Source organism: Trichosurus vulpecula, chromosome 2 (genome assembly GCF_011100635.1).
Source record: "Trichosurus vulpecula isolate mTriVul1 chromosome 2, mTriVul1.pri, whole genome shotgun sequence".
NCBI lineage: Eukaryota > Metazoa > Chordata > Mammalia > Diprotodontia > Phalangeridae > Trichosurus > Trichosurus vulpecula.
Window position 1 is genome coordinate 155,267,072 of NC_050574.1, and position 12,614 is coordinate 155,279,685.

The 12,614-nt window shown below is 34.1% G+C and overlaps 1 protein-coding gene and 1 pseudogene across 1 annotated transcript in view; one reads left to right on the forward strand and one right to left on the reverse strand.

Moving 5' to 3' along the window:
• Positions 1-12,614, forward strand: part of SESN3 (sestrin 3) — an 83,409-nt gene that overhangs the window by 54,772 nt on the left and 16,023 nt on the right. The window contains exons 4-6 of the mRNA XM_036742966.1: positions 314-496; positions 6,372-6,605; positions 7,334-7,481. Of these exons, the coding sequence (XP_036598861.1) occupies positions 314-496; positions 6,372-6,605; positions 7,334-7,481 (565 nt within the window). The remainder of the gene's footprint in view (positions 1-313; positions 497-6,371; positions 6,606-7,333; positions 7,482-12,614) is intronic.
• Positions 8,718-9,132, reverse strand: LOC118839918 (annotated as a pseudogene).

Genomic DNA, 12,614 nt, shown 5'->3' on the forward strand with positions numbered 1-12,614 from the left:
TATAAAAAGTATTTACCCTATTCTACATTGCTTGATTCAATGAAAATTTATTGAACACTTACAGTGTAAGGCATTGAGGTGAATGGCATGGTCCCTGCCTTCTAGGAATTTGTAGTCTAGTGAGAAAGATAAAATATGTACAGAAATATCTGTAGTTTGAATTAGAAGATCAGCATGTGGGAGAATACCAAGTTATTGCGATTTTTTGAGATTACATATGGCCATAGGGTATCTAATGTCATAAAGACAGTAAAAATGAGACTATAGACTCTTTTTCCTGAGCTATTTTTCCTCCCCTTTTTTCTCATTTAAGGCTGCAGCTAGACACCAGTGTTCTTACCTAATAAACATGCATGTGGATGAGTTTCTGAAGACTGGAGGTATTGCAGAGTGGTTGAATGGTTTGGAATATGTCCCACAAAGACTGAAAAATCTCAATGAAATAAATAAGCTACTAGCACATCGACCCTGGCTGATCACAAAAGACCACATTCAGGTACCACTTTTCTCTGATGGGATTTACCATTAAGGAAACATTCTTTTTGACCATTATTTCATTTTTTATTTAGTATTTTGTATTTATTTAGTATTTTTTTATTTAGTATTTTGCTTAAGTATTTCAATTTAAATATTTGTGTAATTGTTTAGAATTTGAAAACTATCAATAGTATTGCACATTTACGTATTGAGAAGATAAATTTGAGGTAAGTATCTTTATTGGAAACTATTCTTTTTACCCAAAATGTAAATAATTGTTCTACGCTAATATTTAGGTGATTCATTTTGAGGAATTTTGATTCTTTGAGGCAATGTAACAGTGTAACAAAAGCAGTGAACCAGGATCGGGGAATTCTGGGTTCTACCCCCATCTTTATCACTGTTGTCCTTGAGTCTCCATTACCTCATCTACAAAGTAAATAAATAAGGTGGCAAAATGATTTCTGAGAATTCTACCAGCTCTGAAATTCTGTAATTGTGTTCTATTCCTTTTAGTTGGCAGAAATGACTCACAAGTATGAGATGATTTACCAACCATTATGTGAATGCTTAATGATAAATAAAAATCCCTTTAGGAAGATCAGTTGGAGCATTCAAATTAAAATGTTTAATTTCACTATTTCCACTGAAGGCCTTAATCCAAGAAAGCCCTTTATACAGATCAGAAAAATCTTTTTTTTTTTTCAGTCAGTCTTCAAGACAAGTATTTCTTTTTGTGAGAATGATTGCTACCCTGAAAAATCTATTTATCTGAATTTTTACTTTTCGTTAACATTTTTATGGTCAACCACTTATTTGTCAGCCTTGCAGACTAACCATAATGTGCTCTAGAGTGGGGCAGTATGGCATGGAGGTAAGACTCAGTTGCAAAGAAGGTGACAACCTGCCTTGGTAATGAGTTTCCTTACCAGAGAGATCTCTATTCCAGTGAAATCACAGGTCCAGTTCCTACCCTATGATCTGTAAAACTCTCAATGTATATGGGGCTTGGAGCAGTACAGTACTTATCTAGGCTCAAAGATTTCTTTTACCTGAAGAAGTATTTATTCCTCCATTGAGGTGGTAATCAAAACTGCATCTTCATTCTTGTTACATTTATTGGTTCTTTCCCTGCTGACTATCAATATACTTAAGGCTTTTCTCTCCTTAAAAAATTCTCACTGGATTCTGCAATTTCCACTTTCTTTTGCCCTATGTCTCCTCTTCTCAGCTCGCCTCCTTGATAAAGTTCTCTGCACCCAGGGCTTCCACTTCTCTCCCCTCACTCTCTTCTGAACTAGTGGCATTTTGGTTTCCAAACTCATTACTCCACTGAAAGTGCTGTGTCCAAAGTCGCCAGGAATCGCTTTTTCATTTTAAATTTTTTTTAAATTCAGGTTTTATTACCTTAATACCAAATAAAATGAGTGTTTCCATATACATAGACAAAAAATGAGAATTATACATTAAACCATGAATCTCCATTATGTACAGCTTGCTTTCCTTTTTAAGAATAGAACAAATTCACCATCTAACCCTCACAGCTGTTCTCATTGTTTTTGATTCCTTCTGGCGTTCCCTCTGTTCTCCTTTGTATATTTTTTTAAAAAATAAGTTTATATTGATATCTTTTTTAACATCACCATAATTTTCCTTCAGTATATTTCTCCCCTGCCTTCCCAGAGAACCATCCTAAATAAGAAATAGAAATTTTTAAAGACAAGAAAAAAGAAAAAAATCAATACAGCTGACTGATTAATATGTTGAAAAAGTCTAAAAATATGATGAGTGTTCAATACTTAAGCACCTCCTACCTCTGCAAAGGCATGGCACTGTGGGGTTAACAGGGATGTAAGGACAATTCAACATTATTAACACAATCAACATAATTATATGAAAAAACAAAGGCATCCAGAATCACATGATTATTCCAACAGATGCAGAAAAAGTCTTTGCCAAAGTACAACACTCATTTATGCTACACACACACACACACACACACACACACACACACACACACCTACCTTACAAAGTATAGGTCTAGAAGGATCTTTTTTAATACTTTTCATAAAAAGTATCTACCTAAAACTACAAACAAGTGTCGTATGCAGTGCAAATGCACTAGAACCTTTTCCAGTAAATGTAGTGGGGAAGCAAGGCTGTCTGTTCTTTTAAGCTGTGCTTGCTCTGTGTAATTTTGCAACCCTCACCTTTTTTTGGTTCTTCCCGTTTACATTGCCGTAGTCATTGCTTTCTGGCTTCTGCTTACTTAACTCTATGTCGGGTCACGCAGATCTTTCCATGCTTCTCTATGTTCACTACGTTCATCATTTTTTATACCGGAGTGATACTCTTTTACATTCACATAGCAGAGTTTGCTTTTTTGTTGTGTTTCAGTCATGTCCAGCTCTTTGTGGGTGGGTTGTTTGTTTTTTGGCAAAGATCCTGGAGTGGTTTGCCACTTCCTTCTCCAACTTATTTTACAGATCAAGAAACTGAAGCAATCAGGGTTAAGTGACTTGCCCAGGGTCACACAGCTAGGCCAAATTTAAAACACAGGCCTTTCTAACACCAGGCCCAGCACTCTATCCATTATGCCATTCCCTAATTATTGTGCGTGTCCTTTTATCCCCCAGTTCTTTTTCATTACAAAAAGTTGTGCTATAAATATTTTGGTGTATGTGGGGACATTTATTTTTGGTCAGATAGGTAGGTAGGTAGATGGATGGATGGCTACCAAACTTTTAACAGAGATATTTGATAACAAAGATTTTTTTCTCCCATTTAATCCCTTCTCTTCTTATCCTAGATGTATAAATTTTGTCTTTGTAAAAACGTTTCAGTTTTATGTAATCAAAGTTGTCTCTCTTTTGTAATTGCCTTTATCCTTTATTTGGTTAAAAATACATCTCTTACCCGTAGCTGTGAGAGGTATATAATCTGTTTTTCTTCAAAGTTTTTCACAGTATGAGCTTTAATATCAAGGTTGTATATTCATTTATTATGGATTATGATGTAAAATATTGATCAAAGCTTAAAATCTGCCACAATAGCTTTCCCAGAAGTTTTTTAATTAAATAGAGTTCTTTCCTAAGTAATTTATATTTTGTAGTTTATCAAACATTAGGTTATTGAGTTCTGTTGTTTCTGATTCTCCCTTGTCCTGGCTGTTCTATTGATTTGCTTCTGTTTTAAAACTAATGCCAGATAGTTTCAATGACTTCTGCTTTATGATAATATAGTTTGGTCTGGATATACTATTCTCCTTTTATCCCCACCTTTTTCATTATTTCTGTTGGTATAGTCTTAAGTATTTTTTTCAAAATTAATTTTTATTCCGGTCTTTCAGATTTGATAATTTAATTGGTATAACATTAAAACTGTAGTTTAACTTTGATAGTATTGTCACTTTTATTATGTTGGCATGGCCCATCCATAAAGACCGAGTATTCTGCAAGTTATTTAAGTTCTTTATTTCTTTAGAGAGAGCTTTTTAGTTGAAACTTTACAAGTATTTTATGTGCTTTGGTAAATTGATCCACAGGTGATATTTTGTGCCTTTTGTAGTTATTTGGAATAAGATTTCCCTTTCCATTATTGTCTCTTGGATTTTTTTGCTGTTATGTAGAAATGCTGTTGATTTTTGAGTATTTATTTTGTAGCTTCTGATTTTGCTCGAAGCTATTTATGTCTCAATTAGTATCTTGCCAGTTCACTTGGATATTTTAAGGAAACCATCCTATCATCAACAAAGAAGAACATTTATGTTCTCTTTGCCTATCGTGAAACCTTGGATTTCTTTCTCATCTTATTGCTGTTGCTAGCATTTCCAAAACTACCAGATATTACTGGAGAGAGTGGACATCCGGGCAGCCTTGCTTTACTCTTTTATTTGTTGGGAAAGATTCTAGTATATCTCCATTACATGTGATATTTGCTTCTGACATTCTGATATTGCCTATACTTTGTAGTGTTTTTGTTTTGCTTTTTCTTAGATTAAATGAATGTTATAAAAGGCTTTTTGTGCATCTATCAAGATAATCATATGGTTTTGGATGTTTTTGTTTTTCACATGATGAACTATGTTGATTGTTTTACTAATGGTGAATCATCCATATATCCCTGGTTTAAATTCAGCTTGGTCACGATGACCGATTTCTTACATGATGTGCTGTACTCTGATAAAATTTTATTTAAAACTTTTAAGTCAGTATTCAACAATGATATTTGTCTATAGTTTTCATTCTGTACTTTATCTTCCCTTGGTTTAAGTATTAGGACTAAAAGAATTCAGCTAGAGTTCTTTCTCAGTTTTTGAAAAGTTTTCCTGCAAATCTGTCAAGGCCTGTACATTTTTAGAAAAGCCTCAATTACTCTGCTCTCCCTTTATTTTTCCTTTTTTTTTTAAACCAGTAGTCTGTTGTTGTTCAGTTGTGTCCACCTCTTTGTGACCCCATTTGGGGTTTTCTTGGCAAAGATACTGGAGAGGTTTGCCATTTCCTTCTCCACCTCATTTTACAGATGAGGAACTAAGGCAGACAGGTTGAAGTGACTTGCACAGGGTCACGCAATTAGTCTCTTCATTGCCAAATCTAATGGACTTTTCTCAGTCCTTACCCTTTTTGACCTCTCTGTAACATCTGACAGTGTTGACTAGTTTCTCCCTTCTGAGTTTTCTCTGACGTTGTTCTCTCTTGGTTTTCCTCCTGCCTGTCTAAGCACTCCTCATTCTTCTTTACTGGATCTAATCCATGTCATATCCAGCTAACTGTGCATATATTTCAAGACTTTGTCCTGGACCCTATTCTCTTTTTTTTTTCTATATACTTTTACTTGGTGATCTCATCAAATCCCACAGGTTCAGTGATTATCTCTATGTGGTTGATTTGTATCAAGCCCTACTTTCCAGATCCCCATTCCAGTAACATCAGTTGCTTATTGGGCAGTTCAGTCTGGATGTCCTTTAGGCATGTTGAACTCAACATGTCCAACACAGAACTCATTGTCATTTTCTCCTGAGCTCGTCCATCTTTTATAGACTTCCCCATTTCTATAGTCACCAAGGATCACGACTTGCAGTATTATACTAAACTCTTCACTCGCCCTCACCCCACACATTCCAGTCAGTTTACACGTCCTGTCATTTCTATCTCCACAAGTATCCCCTTCTCTCTCCATTCACATAGCCGTAAACCTAGTTCAGGACCTTGTTGTCTCTCACCTGTGCTATTTCAATAGCCTTCAAGAGCCTCCCCACTCTAATTAGTCTCCCACACAGCTACCAATGTGATTTTCCTCAAGTGCAGGTCTTACCATGTTGCTTCCCTACTCAGTAAATTGTAGTGGCCCCCATTACCTCTAGGATCAAACAGAAACTCTTCTGTTTGGCATTTAATACTCTGTTTATCCTGTCTACACACACACACACACACACACATGTTCTCTCTCACTCTCCCTCTCCTTTTCCCTCCCTTTCTCTCTCCTTCTCAGTGTCAGGGACTTTCATTTTTGACTTTGAATCCTTTAGCAAAGTGCCTGAAATATAATAGGTGCTTAATAATGCTTATTGATGCATTGCTTTCCATTTAATTATATAATTTTTTTACCTATTTTAATAACCACAAAATACTTAAAAAAGAGAGTATATGAAAAGGTACTTCAAAAGGTAAAAGTTCCATCTAAAGTCATTAACAAAAAGAAGCCCTATAACATTGTTAAGGTATTTCTTTTGGGGAAAAAGAGAATATCTTTAATATACTGATGAACATACTTTTTTTTGTTTTAAGGTTTTCAAAATAAAAGAAGATAAATAGATTAAAGAATTTTTGTCTTGATTTGTAAAATGGCCTTGTAAAGCTAAGATGTTTGCTTTTTTCCTCTCATATTAATTTCAGAAACTCGTCAAAACTGGAGAGAATAATTGGTCTTTGCCTGAACTGGTACATGCTGTGGTCCTGCTGGCACATTATCATGCCTTGGCTAGCTTTGTTTTTGGTAGTGGCATTAATCCGGAGAGAGATCCAGATACTTCCAATGGATTCAGACTAATATCAGTCAACAACTTCTGTGTCTGTGATCTTGCCAATGACAACAACATAGAAAATGCATCCCTTAGCAGCAACTTTGGGGTCAGTGTTGTGAAAACCATTTCTGGTTTCTTTGCTATTTTTGCTTTAGAAATTGTATGCTATTTTGCATATGTTTTCTGACTATTAATGTCAAACATATGAAAGGATTTTATTTATAATTTCTTCTGCAAATAGGCCCTTACATATGAAACATTTTCACCTCGGTTTTTATAACTATATTACCTGAATACTACTTTGTCTAAATTAGACCTTTTCAAGTCTTGGTAGCAGATATAGATAGATCTTTTTACTAATCACAAAATTTTTTAAATGTTGTTACATTTCAGCTATCTCCTGAATGATAGAGAGTTTTAGCCAGAGCCTGGGAGAGTATTCCTATCCACATTACACCAGTATAATCACATGGAGAATTTAAAATACTTTGTGGATGGTGTTTATCTTTGTAACATCAAATATTGGTCTTTTATAACTGCTACTTGAAAAGGGCAAATTTGTGGCATCCACATATTTACATAGAATATAATGTAGTCCACATTCATTTTGGAAGAATGCTTCTACATTGTGTCTGTTTTTGAGCTCATTAGTAAAACAAAAATAATATACTCTTAATATTTGAATCATCCACATAATTTTCTTAGGTTCTAACAATAAGCCAATCAAATGAGTATCACTGTTACACAATAAGGTGTTTTGGGGGCAGAATGAGACGTGCTAGATTGGCTTTCTTTAATGGTGCTGATTCTCAAAACTATCCTGTCTGAATATAGATTGTGGATTCTCTGAGTGAGCTAGAGGCCCTAATGGAAAGAATGAAGAGGCTTCAAGAAGAGAGGGAAGATGAGGAAGCCTCCCAAGAAGAAATGACTACTCGTTTTGAGAAGGAGAAGAAAGAGAGTCTTTTTGTTGTTTCTAGAGGTACTTTCCCTTCATTTTGTCTCATAGGTGGCTTTAAAAACACAACTTTATTAAAAAACATTTTTTAGAGCATGGATTTTCCTGAGAATTCAATTTGCCTTTATATTTATATTCTCTGCACTCAGAACTCCTAACATTATTTTCCACATTTACTTCCATAAGTATCTTAAATATTTTACTTATGGGCATTTTAGTGCTTTGAATCCACGACTTCTTCAGTATGGAGATGCCTTTAACTGATGTTGATCACATCCTATAGCACAATTTTTAGCCATGTTTTTGTATAAATCTTCCTTAAAGGTTGTATTAAATATGCTTGTGACATTTCCATGATACTTTTAATATCTCCAAGCTACAAATAGAGTATTAGCCCACTCACATATTATCTTTTTCTTGCTAGATAACTGGGATAACCCCTTTTCTGGTCTTAACAATGACTTTTGTGTTACTTTTTCTACAAAAATCTTCATTGATCACAAGTTGTAGCCTACTTATGCCTACCATACAACTTTCCATTGGCCTTTTCAAATATTTATAATGCAGATTCATCCAATCTGATTCTTATAGGCCTGGCAACATGTTATTGGCTAAAGACAAATTTAGTTATGTAGACTAATTCATAATCATAAAGGTAGGCACAAGGTAAAAACATCTCTAGCCAGGTTGACCCATTAAACAGTTATTTTGATGCTCTTCAAATATTGTACCTCCCTCATTTTCCCATAAGATTCTTTATTGCATGCAGCAAAATTATAATAAACCAAATGGATTTAGGAAATCTTAATAGAGTTGTATGGGTCATATTGTATAGGCATATGTATACATATGGATGCGTAAATCTGTGATGTAAATTTGAAGTAGCGATTCATTCACACTGCTGGGTTTTGTTTGTTTGTTCTTAACAGTAATTTCTAAAGTTACATGACTGCCCATCAACAAGTATTGGGGTTTTCTCAAACTTTTCATCTTGGGACATCAACTTCTCACACTAAAGGAGTAGGCTTTCCCTATAAAACACCTGTTGGAGATATTTTTTATGCTATAAGGGATTTTGAAATATTGAAAAAAGGATACTTTTCAGTACTGATTTTTCTTTTTTTTTAAACAAAAGTTTTTTGTTTCAATCAAGATAAACATTTCCGTGATATTAAGGGGCAAGCCAAACATACTAGTTTCTTTCTTTATGCCCTTGCCATTATAATTGGGAATAACAATTATTTAGAATTAATTGTTTTGCTACATGTTGGTAGTAAGCTTCTGCAACTTTTTCTTAGTACAAATTTTACTTTTTCTGCTTTCTTCTCTTTCTGTCATTCTTAGGCCCTCCATTTTGCATTCTTCACAAAAAGCTGAGATTTTTATGGTAGGAAGTTAGGAAATCATTTAATATTGAATTTTCTTTGTGACATTTAGCCATTCTAAGAAAGCCAGATGGCCTGCAGCACTTGGTGTGATGTTGCACTTTATCAGAACACTTCTCCCTAGTCATCTTCATAATCCTGGGAATTAAAACATCTTTTCCTTTATGTCTGAGATGAAGTTCTTTTGTTTGGTCTAGCTCCGTCTCCTTATGCTTCAGCAGCTGCAGCTCCACAATGTGGAGAAGGAATATCGACTTCTTCCTACTACTCTGACAAGGATATTGAACCATATAAATTGATTTTGTGATGAAGTCAGTCAATCAATAATTATTTATTAGCTGCTTACTATGTGTCAGACACTGGGGAGACAAAGGCAAAAATAGACTCCCTGGCTTCAAAGAGTTCATACTCTAATGGGGTGACAACATGCAAATAACCATGAACATAGAAGATCTAAATACAGTGTCAATGGAAGGAACAAGGAAGAGGGAGATGTCCTTCAGAAGGCGGAATCTGAGTTGAGACTTCAGGGGAGCTAGGAGGCAAAGGTGACAAGGGAAGTGCAGGCACAGGGCATATCCAGGGCAAATGCATGGAATTGGGAGGTGGAGTGTCATGTGTAAGGACCACTCAATCGGCCAGTTTTTCTTGATTGTCTGTGGAGGGGAGAGTGAAGCATGAGAAGCTTGGAAAGGTAGGAAGGGCTTTAAATGCCAAAAAGAGGACTTGATATTTGATCCTGGAGCTAATATGGAACCACTGGAGTTTATTGAATAGAAGTGGAAGCAACATAGTTGGGGGATTTTATATTTGATCCTAGAGGCAAAAATTCTATTATTGAATAGAAGAGTGATATGATTTTACATATAATAAATCCATGTAAGCATTAGTCTCTGTAGAATCTGTTAGTTCTTTTTTTTTTTAATTCTGGGAGTAGTAGTTTGATCCATTGAGGATTTGTTTAGTTCGAGAATGATGCCCAAAACAATCTTGAAAAACAATTCCTGTGACCTAGCCAAAGATCTTTTGAGTTCAAGTAGAAGACAGTATACTTTTAGGAAAATATCTTGTGTAAAAATTACAGAAAAAAATTAGTTTCTTGTTTGTCTTATACTTTAAAAAAACTCTCCCATTCCCCAGTAATATAATGGCTAAATTTATAGATACAAAAAAGTAACATAAAAAACTAACTCAATACATTGATGAAATTGGTCATTTAACTAAATTTCCTGTCCTTTTAAGTGGAAATTCAATATGATAGATCTCAGGAGATACTTGAATCAAAATAGAAAGAAATATACATTATTTCTCAGCTATGCATTGTACCTGTACAAAAATCATTCATTTCTTAAGACATAAAAACCTCACAAACAAATGCAGAAAAGCAAAAATATACATATATTTTACCAACCACAATGCAATAAAAATTGTATGTAGTAGAGCCACTGACAAAAGTATTAAAAATAGTATGTTTTACCACTAAACGCTGGACATACAAAAAGAGACAAAAGACAATGCCGGCCCCCAAGGAACTCACGATGTATTGGGAGAGACAATAAGCAAGCAAATATGTACAAACAAAAGATAGACAGGATAAATAAGAAATAATTAAAAGAGGGGAGTGACTGGTATTAAGAGGGGTTGGGGGGAGGGCAGAAATGGGGAGAAAATTTGTAACTCAAAATCTTGTGGAAATCAATGTTGAAAACTAAAAATATTAAATAATAAATGCAAGAAGTGAGCAAATAAAAAAAATAAAGTGTGAAAATGTAAAAAAGAGAGAGAGAGGTTGGGAAAGGCTTCCTTTCCCATATGTTTAAGATATAAGATGAAATTTTTGTAGGGATTTAAAGGAAGTCAGGGAAGGCAGTAGGCAGAGACAAAAAGGGAGAACATTCCAGGCATGAGGAACAGCCAGAGAAAATGGATATGTGACCTTGATAGGTTTTTCTAGCAGATCTATGGATAAAAGTTGATGACCAAACAAACAGAAGATAACATGGATAATTTTCTTTACATTATGAAGAGTTTTTGCTAATAAAGCTAAGATTAAAATGGAAACAGTTGGGAAAAGTCTTTGTAAGAAGTTTTCTTTGATTAAGATCTTACTTCCAACATATATAAGAAACTGATTAAAATTTATAAGAATAAGAATCCTTCCCCAGATGATAAATGTTAAGGAGATGAATAGGTCTCTTTCAATGATAGAAATAACTGGAGGCTTAAATAACTTAATCCTAAAGAATTGGTATGTCAGAGAACAAATAGAAACAACTAATTGTTCCATTAAAGATAATGACAGCAGCTGAGACAACATAGAGAAATTTGGAGGATGCAGCCAAAACACTCCTTAAAGGGAAAATTTATATCTTTAAAGACTTGTGTTAACAAAGAAAAATTAAACACCAAAATAGAAGTCTTGATAATCAAAGGAGAGATTAACAACACAGAAAAAAATGAATTAATAAAAAACTAAGAGTTTTTTGAAAAAAAGCAATAAAATAAATTAGTTAATTTGATTAAAAAGAAGCCAAATCAAACATCAACAATGAAGAAAAATAAAACTGACAGCTTAAATTAAATCACTATTCTAAAAAATATAAATATAGAAAATGTCTCAAGATGATGCTGGAGCAGTTTATCTTTTCCTTCTCCAGCTCATTTTAGAGATGAGGAAGCAAGGCAAACAGTGTGACTTGTCCAGGGCCATGTGACTAGTAAGCGTCTGAGGCCAGAGTGTCTTCCTCACTCTGGGCCTGATGCTCTATACGCTACTCCACCTATCTGACCATCTAGAACCCTAGTATTTGATAAACATAGACGCCTGCTACTGGGATACAAACTCACTCTTTGACAAAAACTGTTCCAAAAGTTGGACAGCAGTATGGAAGAAATTAAACTTAGAGTAATTCCTCACACTTTATACTAAGATAAATTCCGAATAGATATGTGACATTGATGTGAAGGGTCATATTATAAACAAATTAAGCAAACATGGAAAAAATTGCCTGTCAGATCTATGAATAGAAGAAGAGTTCATGAACAAACAAGAGCTAGTGATGATCTCAGAAAATTACATGGATGACAGTCTTTATATTTCAGAGGGCTTTTGCACAAACACCTAATAAAGCTAAAATTAAAAGGGAGATAATTGAGGAAGATCTTTGTAATAAGTTTTTCTAATAAAGCCCTCATTTATACAATATATAAGGAGCTGATTAAAATTAATAAGAATAAGAGCTATTCCCCAGTTGTTAAATGGCGTAGGCTATAGTCATGCTTGACTGCGTATTTGTTACAAGGAATTTGTTGTTCTTTTCTCTTTTTTCCTTTGGGATGAGGGAATGGAAGGAAGAAAAAAAATATTTCTATAGGTAATTGAATAATGTAAAAGTGGCAATTGAACTAAAAAACATACTTGGGGTACGTTGTAGAGTTCTCAGCTCTGTCTTTGGTATGATTTCAACTTGTGACTTTCAAGAACTTCTAGTTGTTATAATAGCCTTAGTATTGCTACTTATAAGCTATAATTAATAATTGTTTTAAATGATAAACTTTAATAGCCATAAATAAAACATAATTGGATGAACACAGAAAAGATAAGATCTTGTGCAAACCTTTAATTTCTGTTAACAAATAAAATATAAATTCTGTTAACAAATAAAATGCTTTTGTTCTATGTCCCATTCTAGATCTAACTAGAATTCTGTATAAGATACTTTTTTGTACTTTTGGTTTAGTTTCTATTATTATATAATCAAATAGGTCAAGA